The 17,888-nt window shown below is 45.1% G+C and overlaps 1 protein-coding gene across 1 annotated transcript in view; it reads left to right on the top strand.

The window, feature by feature from the left end:
- LMCD1 (LIM and cysteine rich domains 1) overlaps nucleotides 1-14,836 on the top strand; it is a 66,112-nt gene extending 51,276 nt beyond the window's left edge. The window contains exons 5-6 of the mRNA XM_055259960.2: nucleotides 12,140-12,355; nucleotides 14,160-14,836. Of these exons, the coding sequence (XP_055115935.2) occupies nucleotides 12,140-12,355; nucleotides 14,160-14,318 (375 nt within the window). The 3' untranslated portion in view covers nucleotides 14,319-14,836. The remainder of the gene's footprint in view (nucleotides 1-12,139; nucleotides 12,356-14,159) is intronic.
- The last annotated feature ends 3,052 nt before the right edge of the window (nucleotides 14,837-17,888 follow it).

Raw genomic sequence — 17,888 nt, 5'->3', positions numbered from 1 at the left:
TGGCGGACGTCCTTCCTCTGAGTCCTTGGGAGGGGGCCTATTGGAGCGATGGCAGGGTCAGCCTGCCAAGTCCTCCCACCCAGCCCCCCCACCCAACCATCCTCATTGGAAAATAATGTCCACACCAGAGGAGTGTTATTGCCAAAATGCCTGTATGGAGTTCCTAATAAGGGGCCATGTTCTGAGTGAGCCCAGATAACAGTGGTGGCCAGGACGCACTGCCGTCTGAGCCCAGCCCACCTGCATGGCCGGGGCTGTCAGTTACACGGATCTGAACACAGTGAGCAGATTCTGACCCTACCCCCAGCTTCCCAACCCCAGGCCAGCAGACGGGCCCTACTGACAGGACGGGGCCACCTAAAATTAGCCTTAGCAACTCGGTCCACTTCAGAAATGAACCAAAAGCTGTGGCTGTCCATGCCTACCTCAGGGCAGTCCTCTGAAAGTGTTATTATTACACTGAGGTCAGGAGAGGCAGGATATCATGGGAGGTTCCTCTGGCCACCAAGTTATCAGAGTAATCCCTCTTCATGGGGCAATACCAAGCCTGAAAAATCCCAGTCCCAGATGCTACCGCACCCGCGGTCACCCCTGAAGAAGCGAGCCCTTTTCAGTCAGTGAGGCCAATACAATTCAAAAATATTTAGTCTCCCTCTTTTCCTCACATGTCCCATTGTGCGGGGATGGAGGGTAGGAAAGAAGACAAGATGAGAATCAAGGGAAGAAAGGGGAAACTGTGAGGCTGCGGCAGGCACTGTGCAAGGTCTCAATTTCTTTATTTTTTATTTTTTTAGATACACAGCTCTCACTCTCTCACCCAGGCTGGAGTGCAGTGGCAGGATTATAGTTCACTGCAGGCAGCCACAAACTCCCAGGTTCAAACCATCCTCCCGCCTCAACCTCCCAAGTAATAAACCTCTTTAACTCTTTGTAACAACCAGTGAGAGAGGTTGGGGTTGTGATACCCATTTCGCAGATGAGGAACCTGGGGCACAGTGAGGTTACCCCACTTGCTGATGAGAGTGGGGCTTCGGTTCAATCCCCAGTCCTTCTGCTTCACTGGCAGAGTGAAGTCTGAAGCTGTGTTGGGGTGGGGCCTTGGCAGGGTGGGTCCAACCATGCCAGGGGGTATATATGTGAGTGTTTAGGTTCTCCAGGGTGGGCAGCAGTGTATGGGGTAGCTCACAGCTCAGCCCACTGAGCATTTGGGAGCCTTTTATCTGCATACTGAGAACAATGAAAGGACTCCCCTGTCCACCCCCAGTTCCACCCACTGTGGGTTCTTGTGGGCCTTTTGAGTATCAGAGATCTCCATGGCCAAAGGACTCCAGCAACCTGGACCCGTTCACACCAGGCTGGTGGGAGCCCCTTGCGCACTCTCCAAGCCCTGCGCTCCCCACCTGGATGGAATTGATGGGCCCCTGAGCTGGGTGGGCAATGATCTTAATGTTCTAACTGTTAGCAGCTCCACCAAGCCATTGCCCTGCATTTAGAGAGCTTGCTGAATATTTTCTCAGAAATTAAATACACAGATTTCCCGGGCATGGTTATTTTGCCCAGGAATTTCCGCCTTTCTCCACACCCCAAACTTGTAACTGAAGAAAGGGGAAAGAAAGCCAGAACATAGCCTTTAATGTGATCTCTACTCTTTAGCATTTACCATTCCTGCCGGGCGCCTCCCCGTCTTGCCCCTTCCCCAACCACTCCTTCCTCAGGCCAAGTGACTGCCCCAAAAGAGCAAACTTAGGAGGAGGACAGTCGGTTGAGAGAAGTGAAGATGTTCCCCACAGTCATAAAAACGTGTGAATATGGTCCCAAATCATCCTCCAGGATGCTGGGAGCACAGTCTGACCCCTCTGCCCCATTTCCCCACAAGAATGCTGAAGGGGGACGGGAGGCCTCTGTCCCCTCCCTCCCCGCCAAAGGTCTGTCTTTCAGATGGAAACTTACAGCAGCTGGCGGCTCAGCCCAACTCCAGCCCCAATAGAGGGACATATTTGTGGGCAAGGGACTTCCAAGTCTTTGTCTAAGCAGATGTTTGGCTTGTGGGCTCGGCAGGCAGGCTGGCCGGCTTTCCTGCCAGCCCCACTTGGGAATTTGAAACTGCCACTCCTCCCCACTTAGTGAGCCCCATCTGAGCTGGAGGACAGGAGGGTAAGAGGCCCAGAGACAAAACTGGGGTCATTCACCCAGAGGAATCCCTGCTCCCCACAGTCCTGCCACCCCTGGCTCAGGCACCATGGGCAGGAGCCTGGGGGCAGCCGCAAAATCACTATGGTTACCAGCTTCTCGGCATCTGCCTGCCTCTTGCTTTGCAGTGGAGATACTTTAGTGACTTTCAGGGAGATCTTTTTTTTCTTCCAAAGAAACTTCCCTTTCTCCCACTTTTTATACTATAAATACTTTCCCATGTTGCCACATGGCCTTCACAAGCTTTTTTTTTTTTGAGTGGGCTGCATATTATTCCATTGATTAAAACAGGGATTGGTAAATTTTCTGTACAGGGCATATAGTGAATATTGAAGGCTTTTCAGGCCACATGGTCTCTGTCACGACTAATTAACACAGCTCTTGAAGCACTGAAGCTACCATAGGCAATATCTAAACAGATGACCCTGGCTGTGTTCCAATCAAACTGTATTTACATAGACAGGTGGTGGGCTAGATTTGGCCCACAGATGGATGCAGTTTGCTGACCCCTGAACTGGAAGAATCATAAAGAATAGTTTTAGCTTTTTATTAATCTCTTTGGTTTTACTCAATTTTGTTTTGCTAATATGGGCTAAATGATGACGATGATGATGATGTTGTCATCTCCCATTCATTGACTACCTAGGTTGTACCAGGCACTGTGCCAGAGATTTTGCATGTTATTTTACTTAATCCTAAGAATTATCCTACAAAGTATATCATCCTCCTTTTTACAAACAAGGGAATTAAAAGACACTCTTAGCAAAGTTAAACAGTGTTTTCAAACTTCAGGTCACAATCCATCAGTAGGTAATACATCAATTTAGTGGATTACAACCAGAATTTCTTTTAACTGAAAAAGTAAGAGTGTTTCAGGAGTAGTAAATATTTTTCTAGGAAGCTTTTTTTTTTCAGGAGTGTGTGTGTGTATGTGTGTGTGTTGGATCAGGACATGAAATGTATTTCCTACTGTGGATCACAGACAAAAACAAAGATTTCGAAAAACAAAGCTGAGGAAATTGTCTAGTCACCTAGATGGTGAGTAGTTAATCCAGAGCTAGGATCCAGACCTGCCTCACTCCAAACCTGACACGGACTCTAATTAACAGGTGCTCCCGTCTCTGGAGCACCCACGCAGTTCTAAGCCCCGGGCAAGGCCGTTGCAATGGGAATGATCACATCTGAGACTCTGTCCATGCTCAGCTGTGGACCAAGCAGCATCCTTTTGCAAGGAGCCAGTCCTTGGGCTCATGCTTGTCAGAGCTGGATTTGAGAACAACCCACACTGATGTTCTCTTACACGTGTAGCATTTATGAAGCTTTTCCATCTCCCTCACTTCATCACATAACCAGGGAGGGAGATTCAGTTAGAAATGTTTAATATTTTGCCTTGCTTGGCAGAGAGTCCCATAATGGATAATCTGCCCCAAGAAGAAACGTAAGGTGAAGGGGTCAGTTAACAGTAGTGACCACCGACACCAGGCTAAGGCATTTCCTATGAGCCAGGGCCTGCCACGATGTGCTACCGATGAGAAAACTGAGGTTCAGAGGGTTCGATGATTTGTCCAAGAGCTTCACCAGTGATGAAGCAATGGCATGAACCATGTTCCAAAGCACATGACCCAAACCGTTGCCCACCCACCCTGCACATTCTGCACCATAGGGAGCCTTGGGAAGACTATACAGTGTGGGGAAACAGAACTCAAGAGAGCTAAGGATGCCAGAAATGATGTTAGACTACAAAAGAAAGAAACACACACATAAAAACCTCTGGGATACATGAGGCTGCAAAGCAAAGATGGTAAATAGTCACCATAAGAGGAAATGGGGAGATGCTGTTTATAAACAAATTGTTGAGTATTTGTATTGGAAAGAACCCAGTGCCTGAATTCAAGGCCCTTGTGTTAATATTTACTGTATTGTAGTAGTGAGATTTCCACGAGGCACTCTGGGTTTAGACTGGATAGGCCTTTGGATAAGAGCCTTTCGGAGGAAAACAACACAATGCAGACAGAACTTCTGGCAAACCCGAGACAGAGATTATCGCTGATTTAGAGCCTTCTCCATATCTGCTGATCCCTCTCTGAAGGCCAACACAGTTCAGTCTTTAGAGACAGTTCTTCAGCTGAGTAACCCTTGGCCATTGTCCCCAGTCTGCTGTTGCCTAAAACACTTTGTGTCTTGGTTACTCCCATTTCAGAAACCTTAATAATTCTGCATGTACACATTTGATGTTTCTGTCACCTAGGGCTGCATATCAAAGCATCCCGAGGCATATGGCTGAAACCAACATGTATTTTGCTCACAAATCACCATTTTGGCAGGGCTCAGTGGGGACAGCTTGTCTCTGTCCATTCGGTGTCATTTGGAGGAGCTTGCAGGCCAGAGGCTGGAATCACCTGAAGCTCGTTCATTCATTTATTTGGGCTAGAGGCTGGGAAGACACACACAGCTGGGACCCTCCCTTGACCTCCTGGACCTCCAAGGTCTCTCCACGTGGTTGCCCTCGGATGGAAGGTTCGGGATACCAAGACTTCTTTCCTGTCAGCTGAGGGCTCCCAAGGTGTGTGTACTGAGAGAGAGAGCCCAGGGGAAAACACTGCCTTTATTACTACCCTGGGAGCTGCATAGCATCACTTCATCCATGTTCTGTTCTATAGAATCGAGTCACTAAAGTGGGACCATATTCATGGAAAAGGAATTAAATTCTATGTTGGTTGGAAGGGTATCCAAGAAATTTGCCAACATGACTTAAACACACCATGGCTGAGGGAACCCCACAACCCTGCAGGGTCTTAGCTTTTGAGCAGCTGAATCTAAAATGTTCCTCAGCTTTCTTGAGGCAGGTGTTTATAAATTGCAAAGACCCCAATATTCAAAATATTTCATTTCAATTAAGAATGTCGTGCCATTAGAATAAGGAACAAGGCAACACTTTACTGGCACAGGGAGAAACTTCCCATTTGTTCTACTTCTGAAAGGTTTGTTTCACACATCCTCTACCCAGGTGGGAAATAGTCTGCAAACAAGGTCACATGACAAATGTTGGACACATTCTCATGAGCAAGCTCCAATCTTAGATATTTGGGAACATGAACAAGAAACAACTGACATGCTAATTATAAAGCATTCTTCTCCATGCCTTTTACTATAGTCCCAAAGAACTTCCATTTGACCATACTAGCTCCTTAATAGGGGAAGTAACCTGAGAATGGCCTCATTGGTCTTTCTTAAAAATAGTGTTGAATTTAAACATCCCAGGAATTCGAATGAGCCTTTGTTGTAACTGAACTGAATTGGTGATATCAGTTTTGCAGAGCTTATGTATAAAGTTATTTTTAAACAGTCTATAACAGCGGTTCTCAAAGTGTGGCCCTGACCACACCAGCATCCCCTGGGAACTTGCAAATTCTTGTGCCCCACCCCAAATCTACTGTATCAGACACTGTGGGGAGGTGGTGGCGGTGGGGGAGCAGAGATATGTTTTAAACAGCCCTCTAGGGGATACTGAGGCAGGCTCAACCCTGAGAACCACTGTCTCCAGGGGCAGGATCAGATATGGGGAGGAGCAGGCTCTCCAAGCAGGGGATGAGTGGAGCTGAGTCTGGAGCAGTGGCAAATGATGAAAAACTCACACAGCTAGATTCTCTGGCCTTGCACAGATGGAGAGAACTGATAGGGGAAAAAATAGAGCTCATCAGTGGCAGGAATGACCTCCTGCTAGTCTACATGCCCTTGGTATCATGGAAGGAAATCCAGGCCTCCAAACCTGCCTTCAACATATCTTTGTCATTTTAGGAAAGTGGTTTAATCCCTCTGGGCTTTACATTTCTAGCTTGCAAGGTGGGCAGAGTTAAGGAATACACGAGATTTTTGCAAATCATTATTGAGCCCTTATAAAGTCCAAAAATTCCATTATGTCATTTAACTCACACCACAATCCTATGATGTTGCTATCATTACTATCGCCATTCAACAGGTGAAAAAACAGAGGCACAGATAAGTTAGTTCATTTGCCCAAGGTCACACAGCTATGAACCCAGGCAGTCTGACTTGGTATCTCCCGTCTCAGCCACCTATTGCAATTTAGAAATTGCAAACCTCACTACAAAGGATTGTGGGAGAGACTAAGTTTGTGCTGAGAAAGGGCCAGGATGATGGGACCCAAGTAGCCTGGCATTCTGACTCTCGGCTGCTAGCTTGTCCCTGGTGGCTGAGGGACCACCAGACGATAGATCCAGGACAACCTCAGCTCTCTCATCCTTTGAGATGACTGGGTTAAGGACGCAGAAAATGGCTCAGAGGCAAGAAGAGCACATTTCATCCTGACACATGTTGAGAGGGCTCCTTACCCGGACATCTTGTTTTCATAGAGTGATAGTGACACTGTTTGCTTAAAAGGGCTGGCTACTGGTAGAAACCGGGCCAAGAGCCAGGGATGCTAGGGAGAACAGTGAGGGAAGAAACACTCCTCCAGGAGGGGCTTCACAAAGTGCTTTCCAACAGATGAGAAGGTTGCAAACAAGCTCTGTGAACAAGAATTTTCCTTCCTTCCTTCATACTGCTGCCAGAATATCTCCCTACAGTGCAAATTAGAACCTTGAACTCCTCATCTCAAGAACCAGTAACAGGTTAGGTGCAGTGGCTCACGCCTATAATCCCAGCACTTGAGGAGGCCAAGGCAGGAGGATACTTTGAGCTCAGGAGTTCAAGACCAGTCTGCGTAACATAGTGGGACCCTGTCTCTACAAAAAATTTAAATATTTTTAAAGTGTCTTAAAAAGAACCAGTCGTGGCTCCCCATTGCCTCCAGAGTGAAGTCCCAACCCATAACCTGGGTTCAAAGCCACCCATGATCACCCTAAACTGCCTTTTGGACCTGATATTCCCCTCCTTCCTTCAGTGTATCATCAGGGTGCCTGCCGGTGCTCCCCAGACCAATCCAGGTGCATTTCTATCCCTCTCCCATCCCCTACTTTCATGTCAATTCACATTTGGAAATGTGGAGTGGGGAGCCCCATTGATATATCATGGGCTTTCCCAATGGGGTGTAGTTTGGTGAACTGACACGAAGCCCCTTTTGTGTGGGAGGGAAAGAGCTGGAAATTTCATTCTGTAGAAATAAGAAGCCAGACAGACAACTCACTTTGTACTCAGACAGCCCTGGCCAAAGAGTTTACAGTTCCCAGCTATGCAGGAGGGAGGGTGAAAATAAGTAGATGATGATTGGTCACTGGTTTTTTGTCTAGACCCCCTGATGGGCTCCAGGCCAGCTGAGTCTCAGTCATGTGAAGAGGAACAGGGTTTTCATTTGGGCGAAAAACTCACACCACTCATTCTTGGGGGTATAACTGAAACCACAAATCTAGCATGTTCTAAGGAACGTTATCAGGCACAGTCAGGATCCAGTTCAAGATATATCTAGTTAACCAAACACATTCCTTATATAGGCAGTCATTCAAGAGCTCCTATGCTCATAAACTGCTATCAGTACATGACATTCTTTGTTATTCAGTGTTCTTTTCCTAATTTTCACCATTTTAATGTTCATTTCCTCTTCAATATATAAGAATATATTAAGTATGTAATCAAAGTATATAAGTTAAGAATAGTAAGTGTGCAAACTCTTATACGCTTCCCTGTCTTCACATGGCAAAACAATAAATATTTCTATTTTGGCTGAAACATAGTTGAAACTTGCTAAGTTTAAATTAGCATCTAAAGCCAGGGTCAGCCAACACTTTCTTTGGAGGGCCAGGTGATAAATATTTTAGGAGATTGAGCCAAGAGCCAAAATTGCAATATCATGTGGGCACTTTATGTAACAAGAGAGAAAACAACTTTCCATGGTTTTTTTTAAATGAAATTCAAAAGATAATAAAAATAATTGAGCACAGGGGTTTTTTTCCAATATAGGTCTACTAATGAGAAAAGTAGAATTCTTTCTTGGGAGAAAACATTTCACTGAATTGGATGGCAAATGTAAAATCCAGTCTTCATTCTCATGGGGCTTGCAAGAACAGACAGTGGCCGGGTTTGGCCATGGGCCGTAGCTTACTGACGCCGGATCTCAAGGCCACATGATGGAGTAGAAAGAACTTTGGCTTCAGAGTCAGGTTTGGCCTCTGTTCAAATCCTAGCTTTGCCTCCCATCAGCTGTGCATTACTGAGCAAATCACTGAATCTCCCTGAACTTCAGTTTTGTCATTTCTAGGAGAGAAGATGATTTCCAAATAGAAAAATAACTCTAGAAGGAGAAATAACTCTCTCGGGCTTATGTAAGGGGTAATAGTAATGAGAACAAAGTCCTGAGCACAGTGCTGGATGCAGACACGCCGTAGGGACATGACAGCCGTTGTTGTCTCCATCATCATTATCGGGGCTTACCGCAGCAGGGGATAACTCCAAAATGGCTCAAAAGATTGTATGGATTGAGAACGTCAAGTTCCCATTCTTTAGAGGATGAGAATGGACAAGTTATAAATGTGCGATGGATGGATACCTGAATGAACCAGTGAATGAATGAGCATTTGGCAACTTTCACTGCTCCTGGGAACTGGCATGAGACAGAAATCTAGAGTCACAGAGAACTTCTCCCAGGCACACTCACCGTCCCCACAAAGCCCTAATCCTAACTGAAGCTGAGGAACAACATGAGTTGAGGTCCACCTTGTCATGGTTTCTGAGCAGGCCAGTGAAAATGTTACTGGCAGTAAAAGACAGATAAAGGAGCCACACATGGAAAGAGGACGACAAGCAGCCAGGCACTGGCTGCATTAACTGCTGAGAGGCACTGTAGGGAAGCCGCTTCTCACCTCTAGCCATTGGGCATGCTGCTCCTTTGCTATGCCAGAGTGCATTCTCCTGGGAGCCCTCCTAGCCCTTCAGACAATTCCCTGAGTTTAGCCTCCCCACCCAACCCAGCTCAGTTCCCATAGAAAGCCACAGAGCCAAGGGCAGCAGTTTGAATCCCAGCTCTGTTTCTTGGCTGTTTCTTGGCCTTCATAAGCTGTTTTGTTTCCTTGGGCCTCGCTGGTCTTATCTATAAAATGAGTGCATTTCCTATGTACCTGAATCTCCTACCCAGAGGATTGCTGTGAGCTAAATAGGAATGTGGTTGATCGCTAGCCCCTCATCCCTCAGAGAGGCCTCTCCTACTAAGGTGATCCCTGCCATCCACCCCCAAAGTCACTCTCCATTCCCTTACCCTGTGATTGTTTTCCTAGTATTTATCACACTCCATGATTATCTCATCTGTTTTTTTATATATTTATTTTCTGCCTCCATACACACACAGCCCCAGTTTCCCTGAAGCCTCTGGCATTATCTGCCTGGGTCACTGCTGTATCCCCAGCATCTAGTCCAGGGCCTAGCACACAGTAGATGCTAACTAAACATGGATAAGCCCCTGAAAGGCAAGAGTGTTTTGAAAGCTCCCAAGAACTTTCCACAACTGTCTCTGGAGCCCAACTCTCTGCTGCACTTAGTCTAAACCTGTCTCTAAGGTGCAGATAGATGTATCATCTGCTAGTGTCTTCCACATTCATCTGTTGTCCCCTAAGTAGGAAGTATGAGGTTGGAGGGCAGAGGTCTCCAAATATTCATTGTTCATCTACTATGTGCCTGGCACTGAGGAGATGTGAAAGCAAGCATAGTTGGATGTGGCTCCTGCTCCCAAGGTACTTCCATCTAGTGTAGAAAGAACACGTATCAAACAACCATACAGAGAAAGGTAAGCAGAGAAGCTTTATTATGGACTTAATTGCCCCTGGAAGGAGGTCAGAGAAGATTTCCCAGAACAAAAGATCTTTAAGTCTGACATCTGAAGAATGAAAGGGAGTTAATCAGGCAAACAGGAATGGGAACAATGTACCAGACATCCTGAACAGCAAGGGCAAAGGCCTTGTGGCAGGGTGGAGCATTCCTTCATTCAACAACTATTGTTGGGGAATTTCTGTGTGTGGGGCCCGGTAGAGGGTCCTGGGTCAGAGCAGCAACCAAGCAGCCTCTCTCTGCCCTCTGCAGCTAGCCACTTAGTGGAGGGAACAGATATAAATTAGATAATCCCATAGGTATTTAAAAAATAATGTTAGCTAACATACATGGAGTCCTTTTGGGGGATCTGCCAAAATCATGCATGGGTTCCAAATAACTTATGTAGGTACTTGGCCCTGGAGGAGATGCAGCACTCTTTAGACATGGAGGGCTTAGTGACTTCCTTCCAAAGAGGATGGTATGGAAGTGGGGAGAAGAGTCACTTTACAGTTAAGAATCTGACGAACACTGCCTCCACCAGAAGGTCAAGGTAAACTGCAACAGTGACAAGTGAGGGCGACAGTATGTACCCTTGGTAGGACGTGATGAGAGGAGAAATTTGCCCCTTGATCTTCCTCCCAATGTAGTCATCATAGTAACATCAGGCAAATCCCAACTGAGGGACATTCTACAAAACACCTGACCAGTACTCCTCAAAACTGTCATGGTGGCCAAAAACAAAGTCTGAGAAACTGTCCCAGCCAGGAGGAGCCTCAGGAGACATGACAATTAAGTGAATCTGGGATCCTGGAATAGAAAAAGGACACTGGGTAAAGTTTATGAACACCTGAATAAAGTTTGGATTTTAGTTAATAATAGCATATCAATATTGGTTAATTAATTATGACAAATATACCTTATCAATGTAAGATGTTAATAACTCAAGAAACTGAGTGTGGAGTACATAGAAATTCTCTGTACTATTTTTGCAATTTTTCTTTAACTCTAGAACTACTCAAATATTATTATTATTATTATTTGAGACAAGGTCTCAGTCTGTCACCCAGGCTGGAATGCAGTGGCACGATCATAGCTCACTGCAGCCTCAAACTCAAACTCCTGGGCTCCAGCAGTCCTCCCACCTCAGCCTTCTGAGTAGCTAGGACTACAAACGAGCACCATCATAACTGGCTAATTTTAAAATTTTTTTGTAGAGATGGGGTCTTGCTATGTTGCCCAGGCTGGTCTCAAACTCTTGGCCTCAAATGATCCTCCTACCTCCAGTTCCCAACGTGCTAGAATTAAAGGCATAAGGCACCACTTCTAGGCAAAAATATTATTTATTAAATATAAATATTATTTAAAACTATTCATGCATGGGTAAAAAGATCCATTCAAAGTGCAAGGTAAACAGGTTTTAATGTAACCAAATATGAAAGGTTCACTGATGTGCTTTCAGATTTCACACTACAACTAACTTGAGAAACTATCCTGTGTCAAATTTTAATATAGTATCAAAGAAGAATATCCACAGCTACCTGGAAGGTCTTTTAAAATGCATTGTCCTCCTTTTTCCAACTTTATGTCAGTTTGAGTTCAGATTTTCTTCATATATTTCAACCAAAACCACAGCATGCAAAAGATGGGCTGCAGAAGCAGTTATGGGAATCCAGCAATCTTTTGCAAGTCATTGAAGAGATTTGCAAATATGTAAAACAATGTCTTAAAATTTTCTTCTCACTACTTTTTTTGTTTTGAAACATATAGCTATTTTAATAACAAGATAGGTATGTTAATGTATTACAGGTTTAGTATTGTCATTTTTAAATGAATAAAAACTATTTAAATTGTTCTCAGTTTTAATTTCTCTTATGGTAAATATCAATAGCTATTACCCACATGAACAAAAACTCTGGGGGGGTCTTGATAATTTTTAAGAGTATAAAGGGTACTGAGACCAAACAATTTGGGAATCACTGTGCTAAATAAATAACTTTATTTAGTCCTCATGAATAGCCTGTTAGGTAGGCAATATTATTGTGCCGCTTTGCAGATGACAAAACTGAGGCACGAAGAGGTATAGTGACTTGCCCAAGGTCACTCAGGAAGTAGAGAGGCTGGAGCTGGAATTCGAGCCCATGTTACTGTGCTCTTCTGACTTGCTTGTCTCCTGTGGTCCTTCCCCATCCTTCAGGTCTGCGAGCTCTGCAAGGGAGTGGCCCCTCCTGACAGCCCCGTGGTCTACTCGGACAGGGCAGGCTACAGCAAGCAGTGGCACCCCACCTGCTTTGTGTGTGCCAAGTGCTCCGAGCCGCTGGTGGACCTGATCTACTTCTGGAAGGATGGTGCACCCTGGTGCGGCCGCCATTACTGCGAGAGTCTGCGGCCCCGGTGCTCTGGCTGCGATGAGGTGGGAGATAGCGGCGAGATGGGTTGAGGGGCTTGAGGGACACTGCTGAGGGTAAAAGCCTAGAGGCCAAAAGGAGTATGGCTTTGTGGATGATGTGTTCTACAGATTGGGAAACTGAGGTCAGGCCTCACTGCATGCATTTAACCTTCATTTTCTCATCTGCAAAATGAGGCAGACCACCATGGGGTTGTTGGGAGGGGTCAGACACAGTGCCAGTGAATCTTGTCTTTGGCAAAATGCCTAGCACTTAGTAAGTACTCAGAACATAGCAGGATGAACCAGGAGGCATTGCCCATGTTCAAACCTGTATCTGCATCTATTATTATTATATTCATGTGGTTACCTAACTCCAGAGCCTCAGTTGAGTCTCAGTTTTACTACTTATAAGATAGGGATGAGACCAGCACCCATCCCATAGAGTGGCCATGAGGATAAATGAGATAATGCATGAAAATGCTTGCCACAGGGTCTGACCTAGGAACTTATAAATGGTAGCTGCTGTTAGTCTTACGCTAATATACTATACTATAACATATTACGAGACTTAACATTAATATGACACAATACAATATAATATGATAGAGATGCTGTGAAAGGGATTCAAGTCTCTGATAGTGGTTTGATGAAAGTAACTCTAAGGTGTATTAATAATGGCAATACTAATTATGATCATAGTACGTACTGTTTGCATGCCTTTGGTTGCAGGCAGTACACTAACTTCATCTTTGGCATGTATGAAGGTTAGAAATGTCTTCTTTATATTGAACCAACATCTATTTTCTACCACCTTCTACGAATTGGTCACCATATGAAGTTAAGACCCTGTAGTCCTCTTACCTAATAACTCTGTTATTAAGTGATATTAAGAAGGAAAAGGACTGTCACAGGCCTGCCCTGGAGCCTCATTTTTGAGGTGACAACAGTATATGCACAATAACAATTCTCCATCATTTATTAAGGGCTTACAGTGGGTCGGTAACTTGCTACATACTTTATGTGCAACATGCCATTTATATCACAACAATCCTTTAGGGAGAGATAAGCATGATTTTTTTCTCATTTCACATTTAAGAAAAGTGCAGCTCTGAAGGGTCAATGCTAATCAGATAGGCCTGACTTTGTGTCAGTCAACATTCTAAGCCTTTCATATGTAGCTGGTCATTTGGCAATCATAGAACCTTATGGGATAGAAAGTATTTATATCCCCATTTTACAGATGTGGAAGCTGAGGCACAGGGGGATTAAGTAATTTGCCCAAAGTCACAAAGCTGGTAGATGTCTTAAGTGAAAACTCATACCCAGTTCTTGTTTGACTCCAATACTGAAGGCCCATTAAACATTATGCTCCTCTGCACTTCCTGAGTCTCAGGGGATCCTTACAATATGTCTGTTCCAAGTGTCACTTCATTCCAAGCCCAAGTGACCCTCTGTATTCTTGCTCTTGATGATTGGCCACTGGCAGCTTATCTATCCTTAAGCTTTCTTCACCAGGGTGTGTAATCCCACCTTGGAACTAAACTTTAGATTTGGCCCAAAGAGTATCACAGATGCTAGATAAGTAAAACCTGCCTGTGGTGGAGGATTTTTTTTTATTCCATCTGAGAAGCTAAGATGCAACCACAACCTTCACCAAATACTATCCTTACTGCCTCAAATTTATGCCAGATTTTTCCGCTAAGGCTTTTAAAGATCAAAACAACAATAGGATGGGATGAACCACCACCCTATAACTTGTCCTAGATATACCATCTCTCTACCTAGGGACAGAAACTGAGTCGTGCATTTCTCCTGCTCCCCTCCCCAGATAATATTCTCTGAGGACTACCAGCGTGTGGAAGATCTGGCCTGGCACCGAAAGCACTTTGTCTGTGAGGGTTGTGAGCAGCTGCTGAGCGGCCGGGCGTACATTGTCACCAAGGGTCAGCTTCTGTGCCCTACTTGCAGCAAGTCCAAACGCTCCTGAAGGGCTGCCCACCCACAGCCAGAATCCACAGGATCCCACCGAGAAGGAGAGCCAGGTGTGCCGAGGCCATCCTAAGGGTCTGACGTGACAGCAAGCAAGTGAAATAAACAATGATTAGCTTTTCAGTGAGAATATATATATATGAGATATATATATATTCTAGGTTGGGTGGTGGTAGATCCTTGAGGGTCAGTAGTTTCAAAACCAAAAATATTCTAAGAAGTCTTCGGATGGAGTTCCTTTTCTTTCTGTTGTTGTTTCCCAGCTACAACCAACTAAAGACACAAATGGCGTTCTGCAAGGGGACTCTAGGAGGAGTTTTCCAGAATGCAATTCCGAGTGAGCAAATCGCATAGCTGTAGAACGTGCGTGCTTTTTTGTGGACACAGGAGCTCCTCCAGGAGCAGGCTGGGATCCCAACTATCGCTTGTTGCCTCTTTTTCAAGTGGAATTTGAATTTTAAATAAACAACTTTTTTTGGCATGATAAACAGATCAATAAAAGTCTTGTGAATTCCACATTCACCCTTATCTAATTATTTACACCATGGCAGTGATTTTGCAACACCCGGTGCTGGCAGAAAATACAGTAAAATACTAATGAGCCTCTCAATCAATGTATCTCATCAGACTTCCACTGGGAGTATAGGCTTTGGGACAGAACCCCCGCCCCATCTGCCTATTCCAGATACTCCCAGATCACTAATGTAACAAAGGTATCATGTTTTATGGTACACTAAAAAGTGGCCTGCTGGGAACTGATGAGCTTCTCTTTAGCCAGGGACCTGACTCAGCTGCCCTCAGAGCCCAGGAAGATAGTGAATGAACCCCTCTGGGAATAGGGTACTGGGGAGCCATTGAACAGGGGCCACCTAAGCTCCACCAATGGGTGCCACATGGGATGTGGTGACCAATGTGGGCAGATCTTTAAAAATACAGCACCTTTTCAAATGCCAAAACAATCAGAAATAAATTTTTTTCAATAAAAATTCATCTAAAAAATTAAACAATGCCACTTTTATGAGAAATCTCAATTTTTAATGTTGCCAACTAAACATTGAATGAGTCAAGTAGAATAGGTCTTTGGGCCAAATTGTATCTCCATTTTATGGTCTCTCTGAACATTTTCAGCTCTTAAATTAATTTCTTTCCCACAGTTTCTAAGAAAAACATATTTTTCTACTGGGAGTATAAGGATGAAAAAGACACAAGTCCTAGAAGCTTACAGTCTGGTCGCCAGTGGTTTTCTTTCTTGAACTTCCTCATCTGCTGCCAGTTTTCTTTAACCTCACCAGCCAAATTTCACTCTGACCATCTTGTACCTAGAAAACCCCCATTCGTGTGCTTTATAAGTTTCACCAAAGCCATTGCTATATCCTCCCAAGGCAGTGGTTTTCTGCTCCCAGCTCCTTTCTCTAGTCACCCTCAGTTTCCTCGTCATGTTCATCTTCTCAAAGATAAGTTTCAAGTGTGTCATTTCCTTCACTCAATCTCCATGGTTCTTCATTGCCTGCCAAGTTAACAACCAAGTCCTCATGGACATTTGAATCCTTCCAGAACTTGGCTTATGTCTTTCTGGCCTTGGAGCCCTTTATTTCACTAGATTTCTAGTTCTCTATTCTTCCTAAGCATGCAAAAGCTCCCTCTGATCAAGCCCTTCCCTTTGCTTTTGCTAGTTGAGGACTGGCTACTTGAAGACCAACTCTGGCTGTTGAAATTCTATTCCTCCTATAAGGTGCTTCTCAAGCATAACCTGCTTCTCTGGCACTTTCCTGAAGCACCAGTGAAATATTCACCAATTCATCATTCATTCATCCATTCCACAGGTATTTCAGTGAGCACAGCAAAGTTCCAATTCCCATGCTGAATATAGGGGATACAGGGTGCACAAAAAGAACAGTGACCCCTACACCCATAGATGTTACAGTCTGTGGGGGAGATGGGCCTCAAGCAAATAATCTCACAAGTCAATGCAAAATTACACCTACTGTGCATGCTATAAAAGGAAGATTTGTGTTACTATAATGCATGTAAACTGGACTTAGGAATATCAAGAGAGGTGCCCCTGGGAAAGTGACACTTGAACTGGGCTGTAAAGGATGAGTAGCTTTGCCAGGCATAGTGGCTCAGGCCTGTATTCTCAGCACTTTGGGAGGCCAAAGTGGGTGGATCACTTGAGCCTAGGAGTTCGAGACCAGCCTGGGCAACATGGCAAAACTCCGTCCCTACAAAAAATACAAAAATTAGCTGGCATGGTGGCACACCTGTAGTGTCAGTTACTCTAGAGGATAACGTGAGCCCAGTAAGTCAAGGCTGCAGTGAGCTGTGATCATGCCACTGCACTCCAGCCTGGGTGACAGAGTGAGACCCTGTTTCCAAAAAAAAAAACGGATGGGTTGCCTCTAAGTTGACAAAGAGGGAAAGGACAATGGTTAAAGATGGATACATGAATGCATGTGCGAAGGCCCTGTGGTAGAAGCCCCACCAGTTTATTCAACACCTATTTGCTGGTGTTGGAGATACAGTGGTGAACATGGCCCATGGATGGAACTGAAAGAAGACTGGTGAGGCAGGAGCACACAGCATGGTGAGGAGGGCGGGCCTGGGGCATGAGAGGCAGGCATGGCCAGCCTGCTCCAGTTTTGGGGCAATTCAAAAGACTGGTCTCTGTCTTAGGAGCAAGGGGGAGCCTTAAAACAGCTTTAAGCAGGGGTGGTGATGGCTGGACAGGGAGATCATGAGATACATCATCTCTTCTCTGTTGAAACCCCAGCACAATGTATGACTGACTTTGTCCACTGGGTCACACCATCATGGATGGGCATTATCTCCCACAACAGTCCCCATGGGGCACCACCCAGCGCCTGCCCCTGCCTTTCTCATGTCTGTTAATGACACCCACCCTTGCATTAGGAGCACCTGAATCATCTCTGGCACTCGCCTTCATATCTGATGGGTCACTCAGTCCAGTCCTTTCTCTCCATCCTCCCTTTCACTCCATCCCCAAAGTCATGTCTCACCTTGAACATTTTCTGCTCAGACTGAGAAGTCTCCCCGACAGGAACTCACCCTCTCCACCCACCACTTCCAGATGAATTGCTCAGAAACACAGCCCTCATCTTGCACTCTCCTCCTCAAGAACAATCAGGGGCTCCCTGTTGCACACACAGAAAAAAATTGAAACTATTTTACCTTGCAATCAGGTTTCTTATTTTTCCTGCTCCAACCCTCCTTCCTTCCTGTTATCCTTCCAGAAGCCAAATGGGCAGCTTGCAGTCACAGTATGTGCCCCTGCTTTCCTCACCTCTGTACCATCACTCAGGCTGTGCCTTTTGCCTGGAATTCCCCACACTGTGTTTAATTGCTGCCTCTGCCAGGGGGCTGCAATAGCTGAGTGGGATTCTGTACCAGAATTGGGAAGATCCATGTTAACTCTTGCCTGATTCTATCTCCCATGTCAGCAGGAAGAGGGGCTGCCATCCCCACCCCTCCCACTCTCTAGGAAGACTTTCCCACTAGGTGCCCTTTATCTGTAAGCTCATAATATCCCAGGCTTACAGTAATTCTTCCA

Source organism: Symphalangus syndactylus, chromosome 21, assembly GCF_028878055.3.
Source record: "Symphalangus syndactylus isolate Jambi chromosome 21, NHGRI_mSymSyn1-v2.1_pri, whole genome shotgun sequence".
In the NCBI taxonomy this organism is placed as follows: Eukaryota; Metazoa; Chordata; class Mammalia; order Primates; family Hylobatidae; genus Symphalangus; species Symphalangus syndactylus.
The sequence above is the reverse complement of the archived record's forward strand: the minus strand, read 5'-3'. Positions and strand labels throughout refer to the sequence as shown.